Below are 24074 nucleotides of genomic sequence, written 5' to 3'. Positions count from 1 at the left end.
TAGCAGAAAGTTCATCAAGTAAGTGTGGGACTTAAAAAAGTATACACCTGAAGGGTGTAATCCTATACTTCTAAATCACATAGTGTTGTACATCAATGTTATCTCAATTGAAAAAATAAATATTATAATTGTGTGCACTATTTGTAGAATATTAATAATGAAGATTATTGAAGTTATAACCATTCCATGTGGTTATTTGTATTCGGTGGTCATAAACAATGAAATAATACATCATTTTCACTGAGCAGCAAAGTTCCAAAGTTTTAAAAAGTGGACTAAAAGTTTCTGGATTAGTTTTTTGGCAAAGCTAATGAAAATGTTTCTCCTAGGAACCAGGAAAATTAGTTTTATTTGAAGATATAACATTGATCTGTGGAAAGTAAACACTGAAGCTTTCACCTCATTAAATGTAATGCGCATATATATATAAAATAAGATGCAGATTTATAAATCAGTGAGGAGGCTTTTTCAAGACTAGTATTTCAAATTGTGCCTTTATTTGCTGTCTGGAAGATTGTCTTACACTCCAGAATCACCTTAGTAAAATTAGCATGGATAAAAAATAAATTTTTCTTTTCTAAAAAGAATGGAGATTGCACTCGAAAAGCTAAAAAGAACCTGCAAAATTTTGCCTTAGCAGCAGACAATGCAATCTTAGAAGCAAGCATATATTGTAAGTAGAGAAATATAGAAACAAATTCTCTAAAAATGACTGATACCTGCAAACTTGGGAAGACATGAAACATGAGTGGTATGAGTACCTGTTTGAAGGCCACTAATAAATATAAAATATATAATATATAAACAAATATATAATATATAAAATATATAATTTATGTTATATATTTATATACAAATATATAAATATATAAGCAACAGATATATAATATGTAAAATATATAAGCATTGAACAGAATTACTTGTATTAGGTGCTCATAAAAATGTGTTGAAATAGAATTTTAGATATAGAAGTAGAAATAGAAAACAAGTTTGGGGAAAACAGAAATTTACAGCATTCACTTGTAGAACCTAGCAAAGATTTCTTTGCTGTAGTTCCACCTTTATTTTACCTACATTGTGACTCAACAATAGTAATACACCCTAGCCAGGATCCTTCATAAACTCATCCCATAACCTTAAGTCTCTCGTTCCAGAATTCCTAGTCAATATCCCAGCCTCCCTCTTAACTCAACTGCACACACCATTAGAAGCTGCAAGGGTCACATTAGTCTAAAACCCCAATATTCACCAGAAACCCTCCAACAACTATACAAACATACACTAACAAAAGTACACCCTAAGTTCAAAATAGTTGTATTCGTAAATCGATGTTTCATCTCATTTGTTGTAGAAATGAATGTATAAAACATATCTACTTTATGAAAATATAAATCATAAGTAACACTACCATCATCTTTAAAGCAAACTGAGACCAAGTGTTCTAGGTCACAGAAGTCACTGACAAGTTATTTTCTTCAATATACTGCTCTATATAGACTAATTTGGCATTTCCAGATGTATTATAAGACCATCCTTTGGATTTATATCTTGAATTATGTTCTTGTCATCAACAAAGTCCAAGACTAAAGCAAGTTCTAGTGAATTTCTCATGATATTACAGTTATGACTGGCTGATACACCAACCATTTCCCTTTGAGTCATAACCTCAAGGACCTACAGGTATCAGGAACTAATCTAAATGTGGAAGTAGGTTAGGTGTGTTCCATAACACGAAAACCACATTCTGTTCTAAAGGCACTCAGTTATTTTTTTTAATACTGTAAGCCAAACAAAAACATACCTAGGTTGAATTTGGCAAATCTATGAAGATGGAAATTTTGCAATTCTCATTGCTTTCACAACATATTCAACACATTCAAAGTATTTACCAAGTGCCCACTAGAAATAAGATATATATAATTAGAATGTGACAGTGTTTATTATTGTTGACACAACACACATGAGTACCTCCACATACTGTATGTGAGGTGCTAGCAAAGTGATCAGAACTATAGTTGACCATGGAAAAACACAGGGGTTCGTGATGCTGATGCCTGCGATGTCGAAAATGCACTTACAACTTCTGACTCACCCAAAACATATCTATTAAGCCTGCTGTTAAACTAAAGCCTTATCAATAATATGAACAGTTAATTAACATATTTGTGTATGTATTATATATTGGATTCTTACAATAAAGCAAGAGAAAATACATTTACAGTATTACAGTCAAGAGTCAACTGAATATTTACTGAAAAAATCCACAGCTAACTAGACCTGCACAGTTTAAACAGATGTTAGTCAAGGGCCAAATGTATATACAAATTCCAGATCAAATCTATATCCCTGACTTAACTACACACATACACAAAAAACACTGTTCAGGTGAAAAGAATATTTTATTTTAATACTTTAATATTGAAATCAGGTATCACATATTCACCAACTCTACATTCCTATCTCTGGAGATATTCAAAGTCAGATTAATATGAAGAAACACTCTTAGAAAATGTAGAACATTCTGTACTTCATTTTCAAAGTTAAGCCAGATCCTTTAAGAAGTTACTTCTTATTCACTGTATTGCATTGTTTATGTAATGACCTAGTATAATGCATCATTGAGGTATCATTTAAAGGGCAAATAACCTATACATTTGGATTTGTCATCCCAATTCCTTGGCATTCAATAACATAAGTGTCTTTAGAGGCATCCTCTTCATCTTCTGATTTCTTCACAGTAAATTTAGCCTGAAACCAGAAGAAAATTTAGTATATAAGGAAAACAAAGAAGGATAAAAAGATGAGCACCTAACTCATAAGTAGGTAGTTAATAATCAAACTCATTTTATTTTAAAGCTAGAAGCAAAAAGACCAAATGACTCATGAGAAATTCAATAGCCTGGACAGAAATGGTTCTGTTCCAGAAACATAGTTATTACTCAAATGTAAACAAACCTGTGGAGTTTTGTCAGTATAGTCAACCTAGCTACCTCATACCCACTGAATCAGAATCCCCAGGAAGGCAGCCTGGGCAAAGATCAAATTCAAATGCACTATACCTCCGCTAGCTACTTCCTAAAATTTTTCTATGACTTATCTCTGGAGCATTTATACTGCCTTTATCTTGTCACATAAATATCATCCTTTAATTTCCCTCAATATTTTTTTTCCAATTTATTCCCTAAATAAACAATAAGATTAACTTCAGGGAAAGCAGGTGGAAGGAAGTACTGATTAACATCTTCCTCCACCTTTATTGGGATTAACATTGTATTCTAGCCTTGACTGGTTAAAGTAAATGACTTGTTAATAAATTCATGTTTGGCTTTGAAATGGTTGTTAACTCTATCACTGTTTTCTGGAGATATGTTCATTCTAACAAAACTGAATTAAAAACTAAACAACTGAGTTGGCCAACTAAATTTGTGGCAAAAGAATTTCAAGTATGCCTAAAACCTTAGGATTCTTTGAAACACAATTTGAAAACCATTACTTAGGGTACCAGTGAATATTAATATTCACAAATCATTCCAGTTTCAGAGTTACATGGTAGTATACTGACATACAGTGGACATTAAAAATTAGTGCTGAGTTAATGAACACTGAATTCTGATCCAGACAGTCGAATTATTCATGTAAGTTACATGCATATTTTTTCCTTCAAATTAAAAGCATTTTATAAATATGAAACAAAGGAAAGTTAGGAAATAATTTCTAGGCTACATATAAACCTACAGAAAACTACAAAAATTTAAGGAGTCTTTAGAAGGAGGCTTATGGGACTGTAGCCCCAATCTCTGATTTTTATAGATGAACTACTAGCACCAAGGCACAGAAAGATGAAGCAGCCTATGTTATATTACTCTGTAAAACACAACAAAACTGAACAAGAAACCAGAGCTATACATTCCAGTTCACAGCACTTTCTGCTATGATTCATCACAAATAACATTTTTTTTGTTTGTTTTTTTATAATAAATTTTATTTTTATATTCCCCATACAATTGCAACCCCCTTATTTTGACCCCAATCCCTCCCCTCCAGCTCCCTACCCCCCAAAGAGTGTCTCTGGTTCATAGTTTTTTGTTGATTTTGATTTTCACTTTCTTATAGTTATTCATTTTCCTGGTCCCTTATTTAAGTTACAAATAACATATTAATGTCTACTACTTGCAAAGTCCTGTAAAAAGCGAAGACTTCAGCAACCAAAAAAGGTAAACTCAGGCCATTCACAGCAACATGGGTGGAACTAGAAGGGATTATGCTCAGTGAAATAAGTCAGAAGGAAAAAGAAAAATATCAGACAGTTTCACTTATAGGAGGAATATAGGGGGAACAAATAAAGGCTCAGGGAAAAAAAATAACAACAATAAAAAACACAACACAACAAAAGTGAACAGGTAACTATAAATCAGAGACATTCTGCAGGAGATGGGAGACAGAGGGCAAGAAGAGCAACAGAGGGCCTCCCCTGGTGGCATAGGGGTTGAGCACTGGGCTGCGAAGCTGCCCATAGCCTCTGCAGCGCTGGTTCGATCCCCGGCTGCCGGCGAGGGTCCCGCATGGCGTGCAGACCTCTCCTGCCGCCTGCTGCTCCCCTCAGCAGTGTATTTCGTCAGTCTGCCTGTTCTGTTCCCTGCTCTGGCTCTGGAGAATTCTCTCACCCTCTCATGCTTCTGACTGTACCCAGAGCTTGTATAAATAAACAAACAAACAAACAAACAAACAAATAAATAAATAAATCTTTAAAACAAAAAAAAAAAAAAAAAAAGAGCAAGAGAACTATGGTGATGATGCACGGATGAACTGGTGGTGGGAATTCTATGGGGACTACACCTGAGAAAAGAAAGCACTGCACAAAAATGAACAATGATGTAAAATATATATAAATAATTTTAAAAACAAACAAACAAAAAAGTAGACTTGAATGAATTCTTGGTCCCTGCTATCAAGATCACAGTTAAAAGGGAAGAGAGAGAACTAATAGATACAAATACAGGATAAGTAGAATAGAAAATACAGTTAACTCTCTCTCAATAGCAAATGTAATTTGCCTTCAGTATCAGTCTTTTACAATGTAACCAAAATCTATTTATGCTTTTTAATAACAACAAAAAGTACATACTATTAAGAATCATAAAAATAAAATGTTAGAAGCAGGGCAACAGTGACTGTGCTGAGTGCAATCCTGTAGTACTTAATTTCCTTTTTATTAGTGTGGATTACTGTAATAATTCTTTTAGATGCTTAAGGTTATCACTTTTCTTCACATAAAATTTTGAATTGTAAATTTTATATTTCATTATAAAATTACATTATAATGAGTATAACAAAATGAAAATGTTACATATTACTGAAAATGGCAAGAAATAAAGCTACATGCATTAGCTATAAAAGAAATGTAAGGAAATATTTTTAAGGTAGATGGAAAACACCTAAATGTCAACAGTGGGGATATTACGGGCAGGTTTTTTTGTCTATTTTCTATAAGGAAATCATATTAGTTTCAAATAAATATAAATTTTTACAATTTTTCAAAATTAAGAATTCAGAGCCTCCGGTGGCACAGTGGCTTGAGCGCAGCGCTTGTGAAGCTGTCCACAGCCTCTGCAGCACTGGTTTGATTCCTGAACGGCCAGGGAGATACCCACATGACGCAGCAGACCTCTCTTGTCTCGCCCGCTGCTCCCCTCAGCAGTGTATTTCAGTCAGTCTGCCTGTTCTGTTCCCTGCTCTGTCTCTGGTGAGTCCTCTCACCCTCCCGTGCCTCTAGCCTGTACCCAAGCTATTGTATAAATAAAATAAATCCTAAAAAAAAAAATTAAGAATTCAGTAGAAAAGGTATGAATGTAGGTTTATACAATGTTAGATTCCTTTTTACTAAAAAATTCAGCTCTTTTCTTAGAAAGAAAACTGATGAAGGGGCCTCCCTGGTGGCTCAATGGGTTAAGTCTCAGCACTATGAAGCTATCCACAGCCACTGTAGCATAAGTGCAATCCCAGCCACAGAGATGACCCACATGGCATAGCAGATCTCTCGCCCACTGCTCCCCTTAGCAGTGTATTTCAGTCAACCCGCCTGTTCTGCTCCCCACTCTGTCTCTGGTGAATCCTCTCACCCCCCCACACCTCTGGCCTGTACCCCAGTTCTTATATGCATAAATAAACAAGTCTTTAAAAAAAAAGAAAAAGAAAACTGATGAAGGTCAGGATTTATATAGCAATATGATTATTATTACGTTTTCTGTTTATTAAAATTCCACCCCAAATTGGCTATGATCAGTATCAACCACATTTTTTGTTGTAATACTTACCTTTGCTAGTTGTTCAGCAAAATGTATAGCCGTTTGCGTATGGAGTGTAACTGGGCCTGTTTTTATTCTGGAAACTCCATTGGCTAACGCCATGAAAATGATCAGCTATTGAAAAAAGAACCAAGAAAAAACTCTCACACATTCATTAATACTTGGAGTGAAAATTATATTGTTTTCCACCTGAAAATACTATAAACATCAAAATAGCTAAAAAAGCATTTTTATTCACTTAGGTTTTCAGAAGTCTAAGAAGATAGGAAATCTGGATTACTCAAAGCCTGTGGTACAGAAACTTTCAATAGCTGTTCTCAATAGAGATTTTAAATTAATGTTTAACAATAAAATATAGAGTTGAAAGTTAATACATTTAATCAGACCAACTATCTCTGCAAGTCAGAGATATTTTACAAACTCCTTCCACTCTTGGCTGCAGGCAGCAGCGCAACCCAGCACTCAACCGCTGCGCCACCAGGGGAGGCCCTCCTTCCACTCTCTTACATGTTAACTGGTAAATAACTAACACAGAATTACCGAGATTGTAGACTTGGACAAGAAGGAAGAGACTAGAAATTAGGAAAATTTTCTGAAGAAGCTGGTCAAAAAATCTTGAAAAATAAATCTGTAAACATAAGACTGCTGATTTGAGATTAAGGACAGAAAAATGTAGTACAAAATCTACCAAGACAGTAAATCATAAGAAATAATCTTAGAAATATGCACTAGCATTTCTCAATGTGAGTAGATGTGTTAAGTTTGAGAGGTCTGTGAAGAAATTATTTTAAGATAGAAGGAGTGATCAATTGCGCCAAATGCCTTATAGCAAAGTCAAGCTGAAGGCTGAAATTTGAGGGCAATAAATTCCAGAATATTTGAAAAACTGACTGAATAGATGGCACTCAATGACTGACAGTTTAATGATTGAAATTTATATTCAATCTAATTACCAAATATGCAAATCTAACAGGTTCAAAGGCTTTTTCCTAACAGTGTCATTACCTGGTCTTGTAGATACTCATCCACAGCACCACCATGTCTAAGATTTGCTAAGAGCATTTCAGCAGCATCAATTCCAACCTTGTCTGCATTTACACCTGTGACAGGAACAATGAAAAAATGAATAACTAAGAGGCCAAAAAAATATATATCCTAGTTAGCACTGGTACAATATTTCTTAGGTCTTTGAGCTATCCCAATATATTTTAGGACAAGATCTTTATGTGTACTTCATCTTCTGAGAGCTTAGCATAATGCAAATACTTTTCTGGTATATGTTTTAACTGCTTTTTTATCAAGAGAAACTAGTCCTTAGCTCCAATATTCATGTTTCATAGTTCAGGAACACAGGTCAGTGACAAACTTTCATGAAATCATGTTGCATTCTGAAAGCTGTTAGCCTTCCTCATCTCAAAATCTGTAACAGAACCATAATGTCTGCAGAAATCTGCATATTGCTTCTTTCATGTTTCTACCACAGCAAACTTACAGAGAGCTGGACCGCCAGGGATACAATGAATAGTCTAACAATATGAAATCACAGTCACTCCATTCCTTGGTGTAGGCTTTCTGCATTTGTGACCTAAATTGCTATCACAGACTCTCGTCTTCCTGTCTCCTATATGGCCTTTCTCTAATCCTCCATGCACAGATACCAGAATTACCCTACCTGAGATCTGCTATTACATCTCTTCTTAAAATCTTTGTTACAGGATAAACCCTAACTCCTCCACATGGTTAATAAAATCCTTCAAAATCTGGTCTCTGTCAACCTCTCTAAGCTCATCTCTCTCCACTTCACCCAGATCCTCCACAAACCATGTATTATCATTTTAGTTGCCTGAACACAGAACTCTTTATGTTAGACTTTCCTTTGTTCTTCTTCCTTAGATCTCACTTTTCTATGTGGTTAATTTATATTTATCTACAGAACCTATGGTAGAGAATCACTGAATAGCAGAAGCTAGATCTGGAGTCAATCAGGCCCCAAAAAAGAACTAACTATTCTCCTTGTGTTGCTAAGGCACCCTGGGGATACCACACTCACAGCACTGACCTGTCTCCTCTCCCAGACTATGCCAGGAAGCAGGAGGAGTGGCTCTCATTTCTGAATCCCAATACCTGGCACATGCTGGTACCCAATGATAATAGAAATAAAATGAACTAACATTCTACCCAATGCCTGGCAAGCACTCATAATGTCTGCTCTATATTGTGTGTTATTTTTATCTTCTCAAGACTGTTGTAGATACCAGATGCCTTCTTAAGATTACTGGAGATACTGCACCTAACACATTAATATGTGTTTGATCACTAATTCTCAAATTTCACTATACCTTAAAGGTAGAGTGCCTAGAGAGCTTGTTGAAACAGATCCTTTGACCCTACTCCAAGACTCTAATTTAGTATTTTTCTAGTTTTTCAAAAATTAATTTTTATTTTCTTACATTGTTGTAGACCCCATAAACACTGCCATTTCTACATCCAATGATGCTATATAGGCATACAGAGGGGAAGGAAGAACACAAGAGAATATGGTGATGGTTCATGGGTGGTAAGCTGGGGAAAAAGGCTGAAAATGTGACTCTAAAATAGAACCTTTCAAACCTGTAATCTGTCATTCTATCTAATTCTAATCTTGACAATTAAAAGAATTTCACACAGTATTGTGAAGTAAGGACTCAATCTATACCTCGTTTACCAAGTGATGATCCAGCAAACAAACACCCTGTGGATGTCTCAGCAATAATGCTATATAGGAATAGAAAAAAAATATATTACTGCCCATGCAATAAATATTCATTGTCTATCTTCATCAGGGCATTAGTATCCTCCACCACTTCTGACACCTGATTCAAATCCACTCACAGGTAAGAAATGGCTTTCAGAAGCTACATCACAACTCTTAGTGGTACCATTTTACTGTACCAGTATTTTAAGATTACCTTGAATGAACAGGAATCTCAACAGAGATCTTTGGCTTTGCTTTATAATCTTTATATATTATCATATGTAAAGTATTTTCAACCCTTTATTAGAAATGCTGAGGAGATTTTAACATTCAAGTATCTACAAGTTACCATGATACTTCAAAAATATCAATTAAAGAATTTTTATAATACTTATATCAATAATTCCTATTTGGATTAATAGTTATTTCTCTTTTCTAAAGAAATCTTTGCCGTGTTAAAATTTATTTGCTTTTACATATGAGGTAAAGAAGAGTAAGTGGGGGGCCTCCCCGGTGGCGCAGCGGTTGAGCGCTGGGTTGCGAGGTTGCCCGCAGCCTCTGCGGCGCCGGTTCAATCCCCAGCTGCTCCCTGGCCACCGGAGGAGGGTCCCACATGGCGCGCAGACCTCTCCTGCCGCCCGCTGCTCCCCTCAGCAGTGTACTTCGGTCCTTCTGCCTGCTCTGCTCCCCGCTCTGGCTCTGGTGAATTCTCTCACCCTCCCGCGCTTCTGACTGTACCCAGTGCTTGTATAAATAAATAAAATGAATAAAAAAAAGAATGAATAAATAAATAAATCTTTAAAAAAAAAAGAAGAGTAAGTGGAAATATTTCTCTTAGAATCAGCTTCAAAGGCTAACATCTCATTAACAAACATTTAAGTTCACTGTATAAATGAAAGGTCTCTTACAATGTAATAAAAGACAAACCAGGGGTCTCCCTGGTGGCTAGGGGTTAAGTCTCACCCCTATCACTGCAAAGGCCCACCGAAACAGCCTGAGTTCGATCCCCGGCCAGGGAGCTAACCCACATGGCTCAGGAGACCTCTCCTGTTTTGCCCACTGCTCCACTTAGCAGTGTATTTCAGTAGATCTACCTGTTTTGCTCCCCACTCTGTCTCTGGAGAATCCTCTCACCCCCTGCACCCTCTGGCCTAGAGCCCAGTTCTTCTACACAAAAAGAAATAAAATCTTAAAAAAAAAAAGATGATTTAAAAAAAAAGACAAACCAGGGCCTCCCTGGTGGCACAAGTGGTTAAGACATAACCTATGGGGCCTCCCCGGTGGCGCAGCGGTTGAGCGCTGGGTTGGAAGCTGCCAGCAGCCTCTGCAGCGCCGGTTCGATCCCCAGCTGCTCCCCGCCCACCAGAGGAGGGTCCCACATGGCGCGCAGACCTCTCCTGCCGCCCGCTGCTCCCCTCAGCAGTGTACTTCGGTCCTTTTGCCTGCTCTGCTCCCCGCTCTGGCTCTGGTGAATTCTCTCACCCTCCCGCACTTCTGACTGTACCCAGTGCTTGTATAAAATAAAATAAATAAATAAATCTTTAAAAAAAAATAAAAAAAAAAAAAAAAAAAAGACATAACCTATGAAGCTATCTGCAGCCACTGCAGCACAAATTCAATCCCTAGCCAGTAAGCTACCCACATGGTGCAGCAGACCTCTCCTGCCTCATCCACTGCTCCCCTCAGCAGTGTATTTCAGTCAGTCTGCCTGTTCTGTTCCCCACTCTGTCTCTGGTGAATCCTCTCAACCTCCACACCTCTGGCCTACACCCCAGCTTTGAATGCATAAATAAATAAAGAAAAAAGAAAAATCATCCTCAGATTAAAATTCAGAATAAAATAACCATCTTATTTATTATATTGTTTTAGGTAGAAATGCCCTTTAATGTATCTTCCCCAAAGTACAAATTTAAACAAAAAAGTTTTTAATTTAAATAGAGCAAGTATTGCAGGGCTCTCCACCAATGTCTTGGAAAAAGCAAATTGTCTCACATTATTCCACTTCCGTTGCCAAAAGCTTGGTCTTTAGGTTCCTGAATGGGCTGAATGTTAACATACAGGTCCCTGATCTCTTTTCTGATGCACCTCACAGCTGCCGCCGCCATATCTTTTGCTACCTATTTTGGCAAGACAGAAAAATAGAATAAAATGAATGATTATTTTGACAACTAATTTCAAGCCTTTAAAAATATATAAAGGAGGGGCCTCCCTGGTGGCGCAAGGGGTTAAGCACCATACTATGAAACAATCCGCAGCCTCTGCAGCACAATTTCGATCCCCTAACCGGCCAGGGAGCAACCCACATGGCATAGCAGAGCTCTCCTGCCTCACCTGCTGCTCCCCTCAGCAGTGTGTTTCGGTCAGTCTCCCTGTTCTGTTCCCCACTCTGTCTCTGGTGATCCTCTCACCCCCTGCACCTCTGGCTTGTACCCCAGCTCTCGTATGCATAAATAAATAAATCTTAAAATAAATAAAAATATATAAAAGAATCAGAAACTTTTACATGCATTATCTAAAAATCTGATTTTCAAGAGTAAAAATTATTGCTCTTTCTAAAAGAGGCCTCAGGTGCTCTCTGAAAAAAATTCACTTAACCACAAAACTCTACAAAATCACACAATTCAAGATATTCAAATCTTCATGTTCATTTTAAGAACATTTGTGAAACTGCCCAGGCCATCAAGGGTAAGTATATGCAAAAAGCCTCCAAGTGTCTAAAGAATGTCACTTTATAGAAGCAAGACATGCATTCCATAGCTGCAATGGTGGCCCTGGCAGATATGTCCTGGTCAAACACTGGAGCTGGACAGTGGTTGGTAGCCCACAAATTAATTTTTATTGTACATGTTACAAAATGCAGATCGTAACGCTGGACTTAAGAAATTAGATGGAGATTCTCGGGCCATTGAGCACATCCAGATGGACAATGCCCCTAAGAGGCAGCGTACAACTTTGGGAGCTCACGGTGGGATTAACCCATACAAGAGCTCTTCTTACCACACTGAGAGGATCCTTACTAAGAAAGAGCAGATTATTGCACAGAAGAACAAGATATCCCAGAAGAACCCAAGCAGAAACTCATGGTCCAGGAGAATACATAGAGAGCATTGAATTTTAAGAAAAAAATTTAATGAAAAGATTTGTCAAAACATTACATTTTTGGCCTTCCTGGTGGCACAAGGGGTTAAGACGCAACCAATGAAGCTATCTGCAGCCACTGTGGTACGAGTTGGATCCCCAGCCAGGGAGCTACCCACGTGGCGTAGCAGACCTCTCCTGCCTCGCCCGATGCTCCCCTCAGCAGTGTGTTTCCGTCAATCTGCCTGTTCTGTTCCCCACTCTGTCTCTGGTGAATCCGCTCACCCCCCCCATACCTCTGCCCTGTAGCCCAGTTCTTGTATGCATAAATAAATGTTAAAAAAATAAACATTACATTTTTAATAAATTAAAATTTAAATGACATCATAGTTATCAAGATATACATACCATCTAGCCAACTTACTTTAAATGGCAAAACACCAGCGACAAAAGCTCTTCCATATATCTTAGTCACAGAGCCACGGTCAGTTAAATTTATTGGGTTCAACTGTTTAATTGGTGACATTCGAACAATCACTTCACCACCCCCTTTTGGGTAGTAGCCCCTATGAAAAGTATGACAAGCATTCACATAAACTGCATAATGAAAATAAAGCTCAGTATTTATAAAAACATGACTGATATCCAAACATATGACTCATGTTAGAAATGAAAATGTTTGAGATTTGTGTTTCCAATGTTAGCCTCAAACTACATGTGACTATTTAAATTTAAAGTACATAAAAATTAAACTTCAGCTCCCCATCACACTAGCCAGATTTCAGGTGCTCAACAGTCACATGTGGCTAGGACTACCATTTGGACAGCACAGACAGGCAGCATTGCTGTCAAGTTAGAAAATTCTATTTGACATTGCCATTTAGAATAATAGCCCTTAAATGGCAGACCTTTGTTTTGTTCCTGCCAAATTCCTAAAACAATGTCTGGGACATAGCAGGGCTCAATAAATAAAGGATGAATATTTAAGTAGCTGAACACTAGTAAAATTTTAACTGAAGTATTTAGTTCCATTTATACTACAGAAGATGCTGAGAATACCCAGAGAGAGATGACAAAGCTCCTGATTCACAAGCAGTTCCCCATCTGATCAGCTGGCCCCAAGTACTCTCCAGGCACTCTCTGAGGCACACTTAGGGACAGTTCACACTAGAAATTACAAGTTTTGTTTTGAAACAATAAAGGATTTCCAATTTTTAGGAGAGAAGAAGAGGAAAAAACATAAGCAAAGACATGAAAGTCAGGAGACACTAAGTATGTTTAAGGAACAGCAAGAAACCTAATAGCAGTTAGAATATATGGTGTGTTGAAAGGCAGGGAAGGAGAATAAGGTAGAGGGATATTCTTGGAACAATACTGCAAAGCACTTAAACTCCCCACCAAGAAATCAAGCCTTGTAATTATGTGACAGAAGGGAAGACTTAAATGCCTGTTGCGTTTCTCAGAAAAACAATTATGATTGCATTGTGGAAGTAAATCCCTTTTATGACCCTGCCTACTCCACTTGTCTGCACACAGTGAGTCTTCAGTCTGTGCTGAGTACGGAATGACACTGAAGATGAAGGTGTTTCAGTAGAAATATTTCTCCCAAGAAACAAGTGTATATCCTAGGTAACTGCTTTCAAGCTTCCACACCCCTTCTGGTGAATGTTTCCGAGTCACAAAGCATAATTATCTCCTACAAGGAATCTAAAGTATAAATTGGGTGCCAAAAGGGTAGTTTCCTAAGATCTAAGTTTTCTAATAGTTTTCACATAAGTAGTGGGTCAAAAGACTGAGAAACAAGCAACTTACCTCATTTTAATGTCACAATTAAATCTGAAACCAAATTTTTCAACAATAGGCTTGAAAACCTGAAAAATAAGTTTGTCACTTTAACTACCAATATTCATCGATTCAACAAGTATATCTGTTAAACAGAAGCATTGAGTTAGTAATGAGATAGTATAAATAAACAGCAATATATATGTTTAGGCTAGTTCCATTTTCAAACAAAATAACAGGCAGGTAATTGAAATTGAAAATTCAACAGTTTATCAGGCTGTGCAAATCTTATCTGATGAAAGAGGAATCAAAATTCAGAATATTTGAACTCAGTCATTATTTTACGACAAAGGCCAATACTTCCTAAACCTTCCCAGAATAGTATACTGTACAAAATGAGAATGTGTGGATAAACAGCATTCCATCCTGCCTCCTCATTTTGTCTTATACAGTTGAATTCTTACTGCATATGCAATGTTTTATTATTTTTCCATTTAAAAAGTATATAAACAGGGCCTCCCTGGTGGCGCAGCGGTTGAGCGCTGGGTTGCAAAGCTGCCCGCAGCCTCTGTACTGCCAGTTCGATCCCCGGCCACCGGGCGAGGGTCCCACATGGCGCACAGACCTCTCCTGCCACTCGCTGCTCCCCTCAGCAATGTACTTCGTCAGTCTGCCTGTTCTCTCCGCTCTGGCTCTGGTGCATTCTCTCACCCTCCCGCACTTCTGACTGTACCCAGTGCTTATATAAATAAATAAATCTTTAAAAAAAAAAAAAAGAATATCTTGGCTATTCTTAACCTTTAAAAAATAAAATAAAAAGTATATAAACAGAGGCACTTTTCCAGTATCATAAAATTCTTCCTACACAATATCTGAATGACTGCATGAGATTCTAGCATGATTTCCCTAACTACCCTCCAAGTTTTCCTTACTACATAATAATATATATTATATAATGACAATTACAGCATATAATGCGCTAGTCTAATACTTTTGACATTTATATTTATCTTATGCTGCATCTTGTAATATATAATTAGGGTTATTTCCTTGTAGTGGAATAACTAGATAAAGGGAAATAAAATTTAATTTTCACTGTCCTATCAAATTGAATTTAAAGATTATACCATCTATTAAAATGGTAAAAAAAAAAAAACTAAAACAGCCTTCTCGTTAAAAGGAGAATATCAAGTGCTGGGGAAGAAGCAGAAGAGCTATAATTTTCATATAGTGCTAGTAAAAAATACAAAATAATGTTATCGTGTTGGATGCCAAAACAATTTAGGAGTGTCTCATAAGGTCAGACATATATACACTGTATTATAACCCCGCAATCCTTCTACTAAATACTTACCCAAGAGTAATTTAAACTTATGTGCCCACACAAAAAAACACCTGTATGCATTTATAATGGCTTTATTCATAACTGCCCCAAGTGAAAACATCCCAAATGTCCACTCAACAGATAAATGGATGAACCAACCATATAGGATATCCATGAACAGAATACGGCTTCACTTTTATTGCTGATACAAACAAAACATGAATCTCCAAAATATTATATTATACATAATATATTCCATCTCTATGGAATACATGCCACATGTTTCATTTTTTTATATGATTTCTGGGGAAAAAAGGCAAACTGACAAAAAACATCAGTAGTTGCAAAAAACTGAGGGGATAAGGGGGATGTAGGAATCACTGCAAAAGTATGTGGAGGAATTTTTCACAGTAATTCAATATCTTGATTATAGTAGCTGGTTCACAAACATATATCAAAAGTCATAGAACTTACACTAAAAAGACTGAATAATTACACCAAAATAAATCTGGAGGGGAAAAAAAGATACCACTTTCCTCTCACTAGTTGCATGGGCATAAATATGGTTTTATCATTTTTAAAATGTACAGTCACAATATATTTAATTATTTAATTTGACATGGTAAGAACATTTAACATGAGTTCTACCCTTCTGATAAATTTAAGTGTATAAAAATTATAATTGACTATGGGTACAACATTATAGAACAAATCTCTAGAGCTTATTCATCTTGAAACATTATGTACACTCATTAGTAACTCACTGCTTTTCTCCAGCTACCAATCCACTCTTTCATTCTATGAATTTGACTACTTTAGAGTAACCTCACATAAGTAGAATCATGCCAGAACTGGCCTATACACGACTGGCTGATTTCACTTAGCATAATACACTCAAGGTCCACCTGTATAGTCATATTCCAGAATTTTTTTTAAAGGCTAAATAGTATTCCATTGTAGACATCACATTTTCTTTACTCATTCATCTAGTAATGGACATTTAGGTTGTCTTCACATGTTGCAATAATGAACAGTCTTGTGGTGAACATGGGAATTCTAAAATATCTTTGAGACTCTGATTAGAACTCTTTTGAATACCCAGAAATGGAACTGCTGAATGATATGGTACTTCTATTTTTAATTTGTTGTGGAACCTTCATACAGTTTTCCACAGGAGCTGTACCATATTGCAGTCCCAGCTACAATGTGCAAGGGTTCCAATGTCTCCATATCCTCACCAACACATGCCAAATGTAGTATTTCATTCTTGTTTTGAGTTTTTCTTCCAAATTATAATTGCTATATTTATAAAATTACTGATTTATATAGTAAATGTTATATGAAATATACACTTCAATAATTACACTGGCAGTTTTTAAAGAATTCATAATGAACACTGCTCTAAGATAAAACATAACATCTAAAGGAAGCATAATCTCTCAGTCTCTCCTATAATAGGAATAGACACGAGGAACAGATATATACCAAAAAACACTGAGCGTATATTTAAATAGAGAATGGAGATTCAGAAGGACATACAAGATAATCTTAGTTCATCAACATTACCATTGCTGTGTAATCAATCTGTGGTGCCATTTCAGCATTTGTGCCACCTTTCAAACGAAGTTCTGATGGAGAAGCAGCAAAGAGAACACAGGGCATGGAGACCTGCATCAAGAGGCACACGCTCCTAAGGAGAGGGTAGAACAGCCTTAGCTACGTTTTCCTTTTGAAGTCTCAAGAAAGCACTAGCACTATATACCACATTTGCTGAAGCACAGACAACTGAGAAGGTGGGTAGATGCCTTCAAGTTTAAAGTTAAAAACCACTTCAGTATCTGAAATAAAATCCTGAATCCCAAAGACAATACTTCACAGAAGGAACTAGTCTTAAATGAAAAAGCAATCCTGGGGTCAACTCCAATAATAAACGTGTAAGCTGTATGATCTGAGGCAGTCCTTAACATTCTAGAAATAGTCAAATGATTGTATGTAAGAACCCAATAAGCATAAGGAACATTCCAGTAGCAGGTTAAGGTATAGTTCCTATTGCTGTGGAGTACATGAGATGATAGAATAATAATTTATAAAGACTCAGCTATGAGTCTTATCATCACACAGAAAATGTTTTAAGAAAATACTGCTTGTTATACTCACTTCCGCTTGGTTATATAATAGTCAAATAAAGCAAGAAACTATGACAAATAATTACAGAACATGAACTACTTTATAAAATACTTGGTCAGATTTTCCAAATGAGTCATTATCTCCCTTCTCCAGAGACAAACAAAAGCAATTATATTCTTAAACAGATTAGAGTTTGGAGTTTAACATAGCCTCTACACACCAAATGACAGGCATTTACTTAACTTTCTTGTGGCATGTAGAGCGCATGCATTAGAAACAGAAAGTCTCAAAAGAAAGAAAAAGAAGTAGAAAGTCTATCACTGAAAATGTATTTCAGTATTTCAATAAATATTTAGTAACTGTGTAATATGTCAAGCAACCTAAAAGGAAAATGAATGCAATATAATTCCTCTTCTGAAGGAGCTGAATCTAGGAGCAAATAAAAAAAAAATTCAGAAATTTTAAATAGGGCCTCCCCGGTGGCGCAGCGGTTGAGTGCTGGGTTGCGAAGCTGCCCACAGCCTCTGCAGTGCTGGTTCGATCCCCTGCTGCTCCCCGGCCACCGGAGGAGGGTCCCATATGGCGCACAGACCTCTCCTGCCGCCCGCTGCTCCCCTCAGCAGTGTATTTTGTCGGTCTGCCTGTTCTGTTCCCCGCTCTGTCTCTGGTGAATTCTCTCACCCTCCCGCGCTTCTGATTATACCCAGTGCTTGTATGAATAAATAAATCTTTAAAAAAAAAAAATTTAGTTTAATATAAACATAGGTTTAAAACTACTAAAATTCTCATGGTTGACATTCTCTGAGGAATTCAACACATAAAGTATTTCTTCTCCACCCTAAAAATCAGAGTCTGAGAATAGTAAAGAAAACCTTAATTTAGAAGAATAAAATCAAAGGTGGACACTTGAGAAAATATGTGGCACTGCAATCACAGTCAGGGATAAAAATGTTCGAATGTAAATAAAACATATTTTCTTCCTAGGAACAAACTTTTTTTTGGTTGTCTAAATGGAGCTGGATTGTCAATTTAAAAGTCATTTCCCACCCATTCTAGTTGATTAGCAGACAGGAGACCTACATCCTAAGTCTAGCTCTGCCCCCGACTTGTGGAAATCACTTAACACCTGAGTTTTCATTCTCATCACAGGTCTCATCATTGAGACTTTCCGCTTCTAATGCAAAGTAGAAAAAGGGTTGAAATACAAGGTTTCTACTTTTCCTCTTGCATTTTCAAAATTCTATGATTCTGTTTTAGTTCAATTTTAGATAGCTCATTAACTCCTTTCCCCCCTTTTTGTACAAGAAAATTCCCATAACAATATGCTGACTATAAAGATATTAAAAAATTTTTAATCCCCTTGAAAAGTTCTCACTTAGCAAACTTCACCTTAGGCCCAGCAACAGGTACCTTTTCATAGAAGTTGAGTCACATCACAATTCAAATCTCAATGATCAGTAAACATTTTCTTTAACTAAAGAATCAATCCATTAAAAGTCATTTCTGAAACAAACTGCATCAGGTTCCCAGCACTACTTCTTATTTTATCAAAAATCCTAGTAAATGGGTAAGACTTTGACAAAAGGAGGTTGCTTACAATAGCAACCAGCTAAATAACCAGAAAATACAAAAGTTGCTCCCCATGTTTTGTCAATAGGAGGGATTCCTGAAAAATAATAAAGGCTCCATGTAATTGTTAATATCCATTTTCCAATGGGTAAAGCCAAGATCACACCTGAAAATTTCTAAATAGGGTTGCCTAAGTATTAAAAATTATTTAAAAATTAAAAAATAACAAAAATACCTAGACTAAAAGTAGAAGAATATGATACCTAGCTATAAGCCAAGAACTAAATCTGTTTCAACTCAAAGACTACAGCTCATGAAAACTTAATCATTTTCAGATATTTAACTTCTAAATAAAAGGTAAAGAAATATACTATGTTATACACAGGAGAAAATTCCAGACATAACTATAATTTAAAAGCAATGAGCTGTACCCAAACTTATGGTCTCTATCCCTGAAAGGTAAGTGTTTTACCTCCATTTTAAAAATGAGAAAACTAAAGTTCAAAGAGGTTAAGCAATTTGTCCAGTACCAGGTAGTACCTGGATGGGACTGTGACTCTAATACCAAAGTCATTACTTAAGAGGAATATAGGGGCCTCCCTGGTGGCACAGGCGGTTGAGCACAGCGCTGTGAAGCTGTCCGCAGCCTCTGCAGTGCCGGTTCGATCCCCGCCAGCGCCAGAGCAACCCACATAGTGAAGCAGACCTCTCCTATCTCGCCCACTGCTCCCCTCAGCAGTGTATATCGTCAGTCTGCCTGTTCTGTTCCCCACTGTCTCTGGTGAATACTCTCACCCTCCAGCACATCTGGCCTGTACCCCGTTTCTTGTATAAATAAAATAAATCTTTAAAAAAAAAAAAAAAAAAGAGAATATAAGCAACACATACCCGGCTGTCTTGGTATCTGCTGTGTGGACTCCACCTTTGATCTTCCCTGGTGTAAACGTTATTTCTGTTGAGCCGATTTCTGCCCCCTCCAGCTGCCCATCACACAAATCTCGAATCATTTCCAGTCCAGATAAATGTTGAGGCCTTCAGGTCATAATACTGCATCAAAACGTGTGCATTCAGAGTGCCTATATCCCCACATTTTATGACACATTTATAAAACTGCAATGGCAAGAAAACAGCAAGTGCTATATCTTCAGTGTTAAGGTTTCATTTTGGATCTTATGCATGAGACTATGGGCTACCTGTTAACCTTCATCATTTTAAGGGTTCCTTCCAGACCAGTTATTTTGCCTACAAACACATACACTCATATATTGTTGCAAATGAAAAGTGTGCAAAAGAAAGTAAACTACCTAAGAGCCACTAGTCTCATTCTACCAAATAATCTATGGCATCTGTTATGGGCAGAACCGTGTTCCCTGATGTAACAGCAGGAAGGGCCAGAGCAGGATCTCTATGATCCGAACAGATGAGGTAAGGGGTGCCAGGGTGGGGGGGCCAGGAGGCTGGCAGGCTTCCCAGCCCCCAGCAAGTCTTCGCTCTTTTTGGGCTCTCTGACATTCTCTCTGCTTCTCTGCTCTCCTGCTTCTCCTATGGTTCTGCTGGCGTCCCCGTGACGCCGCCCATACAAGTGCAGTCTCAGCCCAGGTGTACCCACTTACCCACACCCTATTCCAGGTACCCGCCATCAGGCATGCACTCAGGACCGCAGGGATCCACCATCTATCCTAATGGTGGGAGGGCAGAAAAGCCTGATACTTTTTACCTTACCTTACCCTACACCTGAAAATTCCTATGTTGAAGAGTAAACTCACTGCACCTAGCCAAGAATGTGACTGTACCTGGAGATAGATCTGGAAGGGAAGACTAAAGAGAGGCATTTATGGTGGGTCCTAAACCATCTCACTGGTATCTTTATAAAAAGAGATTAGGACAGACAGACACCAGGGGCTGCATGGGGACAAAGAGATGCCCATATAGACAAGATAAAGCAGCAGTGAGAGAATGGCCGTCTCCAACTCAAGGACAGAGGCCTGGACCAATATCTCCCTTTTGATACTCAAAGGAAACCAACTTTGCTGGCACCTTGATCATGGTCTTCTGTCTTCCAGAACTGTGAGGAAATAAATTTCTGTTGTTCAGGCCACCCAGTCTGTAGTATTTCCTTATGGCAGCCCAAGCAAACTAACAGTAAAGTTTCTACACAGTCTTAATGAATCGTATTCCCCTATTACTAAACGATCAAACAGCTGCTGTGACGAAGGGAATTAATATTCCTCCATAACAATAACTAGCTTTTAATAATTTCAAAATGGAGTGTAATAAAATTAAAAGCTAAGAGATAAATGATCTATTACAATGGAATATAATTACACAAAATTCATACAAAGGGATCAGTTTGGCTTCAACCTAAGTGCTTTTCTAAGAGGTGCACATACCTGAAGCTTATCTAGAGGCACACCTAATTTACGGCCGAGTAAATGAGGTCAAAGTGTCAACATTTTCTCCTCTGCACAACCAGTAATGTTGGTCCTAGTCTCAGCTTTTTCCCTAGAGGTTTGATTGGAAACTGGAATCAAACATCTCAGTGAATCCCTGTTCCTAGATTCTAAAATGTGTGGAAGCACAGAACACATTGGTTAAAAAGTGTTGTTCCTCTGCCCTAAAGGCAGCTCTGCCCATTCAAGACTCTCCAGGCCTTGGAATGTTTGGTGAAGCTGGGAAACATTTTAAAGATGAACTCTTCAGGGATTGAGACAACATGGTCCTATTCGCACAAAATACATACATAGAGAAAACGTGCTCCTATTTTCTAAACCTGCGTCTTGAGGCTTTTAAGAATTCACATTCCAAAGCTGTCTGTAGGTTCCTCAGTCTACTAAAAATGGAGCTACCATACAATCCGGCAATTCCACTACTAGGGATCTACTCAAAGGACACAAAAACATTGATTCAAAAGAACACCTGCACCCCTATGTTTACTGCAGCACAATTTACAATACGTAAAACCTGGAAACAACCCAGATGCCCAAAAATAGATGACTGGATCAGGAAGATGTGGTATATATACACAATGGAATATTAGTCAGCAATTAAAAAAGATAAACTCATGTAATTTGCAGCAATGTGGATGGAGCTAGAAGGAATTATGCTCAGTGAAATAAGCCAGAAAGAAGAAGAAAAATACCGGATGGTCTCACTTATAGCAGGAATATAGGGGAACCAAATAAGACATCAGTGTAAAAAATAATAGTACAAAACACAACCAAGCAAAAGCAATTAATTATACATCAGAGACATCCTGCAGGGGAGGAGGTGGGAGAGTGATCAGAGGGAGGGAGGGAGGAGCACAGGGGATTGAGGTGATGGTGCACGGGTGCATTGGTGAAGGAAACTCTATGGGGACCACACCTGAGGGGGTGGGGTAAGCAAATATTGTTTAAAATAAACAATGATGTAAAAATTTAAAAAATTAAAAAAAAAAAATTCCCATCCCAGGCTACAGCTAATGGCCCAAGCAGGATCGCCATTCCCGGGACGCTGCCACCCCGCCTTCAGGTACCCCGAATCTGGAATCCGCCCACCTTGCGCCCCCCAGCCACACCTCCAGCTCCGACCCCCGCAACCCCAGTCCCACCCCCACCGCCCCAGGCCTCAGCCCCAGTACAACCCCTCCCCGCCCTCCCGCCCCAGAGCCCCGAGGTACCTCAAGCCCGGGTGCTGCGGCCGGCTCGGATTTTCTGCACTCGCAAGGGGAGGCCCAGGAGACAGCTCAGGGCCGTGGAGACCCTCAGGATCTGCCCGCCCTGCCAAGGGTGCGCGCGCGGAGAGAAAAGACAACGTGAGCGCGAAAGCCCTCCTCCAGCAGGGCTGCAGAAGCAACCCGCCTTCCCGGGGGCTCCGCACTCACCCCTTCCATGATCCCGCCATCGACCTCCACCAGCTGCCCCGCCATGGGGGGCGCTCCGGAGTCCGGCCCGCCGCGACGGAGCCGCCGCCCGAGCAGGAGGCAGGGGCGCAGAGGCGGGTGCCGCAGCTCCGAAAGCTCGGTGCGCGCTCGGGGCAGCCGGACCTCAAGGGCAGGCGGAAGAAGTCCCGGTTCCGGAAGCTGGATCCAACAGAAACGAACCCCAACACTGCGCGCCCGGATCCCAGGTGGCACGACCCGGAGCCTGCGCGCGCGCGCCTCGCTCGGCGCTCCCGGGGGCGGTGCCCAGAGAATCCTGCTCCGGAATCGGAAACTGCGCGTGCGCGCGCGTGGGCCCGGGAGAGGCTCTGCTGCACCCCAGGAAGTGTGAATCTGGACACGAGAAAACCCGCAGCTTGCAGACACCCCTGTTTCAGCTGTCACCGTAGTCCCCAGTTATGACAGGCTTGCGCAAAGATCTGTGCTTACCTTGGTTTTCTCGAGGATCCTGCAGTGCCCTGAACTAGGAACACACGTAGAGCTGAAGATGTGGGAACGATCCGGACCCCTTTACTTTTTTAAAATTTTATCGACTCCCTTTACTTTTTTTAAATTTTATTTTATATAAATCTTACATCGTTTTTCATTTTTGCACAATGTATGCATTTTCATGTTGGTTATATTGCCAATACAATTCCCACCCCCCTTATTTTGACCCCAATCCCTACTCTCCCTCTATAGTGTGTCTCTGGTTTATAGTTGCTTGTTGATTTTGATTTTTACTTTGTATTACTTAGTCTTTTTCCTGGTCCCTTATTTAGGTTTTCTAAATTCCTGCTATGAGTGAGACCATCTGGTATTTTTCTTTTTCTTTCTGACTTATTTCACTGAGCATGATCCCTTCCAGCTCCATCCATGTTGCTGCAAATTGCATGAGTTTATCTTTTTTGATTGCTGAGTAATATTCTGACTCCCTTTATTTTTTTTTCTGCTTGTGCCTTCTCTGCAGCCTGTAACTTGAAGTGTGTGTGCCATGGTGTATTGACACCTTAAGCTTCGAGTTCCCCACCCCGTATATGTGTTTGTGTAGAGTATTATCTCTTTCTGTAGTGAGATGCGATTTGTGCATGGGTGGGAAGAGGCAGGATTAGAATCAATAATCTAAAACTGTGAAAGCCGACGGTGTGCCACCTTGTCCTCGAGTGCGGGCGCGCTCATGTTCAGGGGACCAGTGCAACTAATCCAATTCCCCTCCCACCAGAAAAGAAACAAGTCAGGTTCTGACTCTTGCTTGTG

General features: G+C 38.7%; 1 protein-coding gene across 1 annotated transcript; it reads right to left on the bottom strand.

The window, feature by feature from the left end:
* Window positions 1–914: 914 nt before the first annotated feature.
* RTCA (RNA 3'-terminal phosphate cyclase) lies at window positions 915–22870 on the bottom strand. The gene is made up of 12 exons (XM_037499436.2): window positions 22782–22870; window positions 22585–22677; window positions 21836–21843; window positions 19808–19951; window positions 16790–16913; window positions 13930–13988; window positions 12542–12683; window positions 11032–11156; window positions 9001–9059; window positions 7311–7405; window positions 6315–6419; window positions 915–2748 (listed from the first exon to the last, which is right to left on the bottom strand). The coding sequence occupies exons 1-12, from the start codon at window positions 22824–22826 to the stop codon at window positions 2647–2649; spliced, it is 1101 nt and encodes a 366-aa protein (XP_037355333.1). The 5' UTR covers window positions 22827–22870; the 3' UTR covers window positions 915–2646.
* Between the last annotated feature and the right edge of the window lie 1204 nt (window positions 22871–24074).

Source organism: Talpa occidentalis, unplaced genomic scaffold (assembly GCF_014898055.3).
Source record: "Talpa occidentalis isolate TD23 unplaced genomic scaffold, MPIMG_talOcc4v2.1 talOcc4.9, whole genome shotgun sequence".
NCBI classification, from domain to species: domain Eukaryota; kingdom Metazoa; phylum Chordata; class Mammalia; order Eulipotyphla; family Talpidae; genus Talpa; species Talpa occidentalis.
Note: the sequence above shows the minus strand (reverse complement) of the source record. Positions and strands in the feature narration are given on the sequence as shown.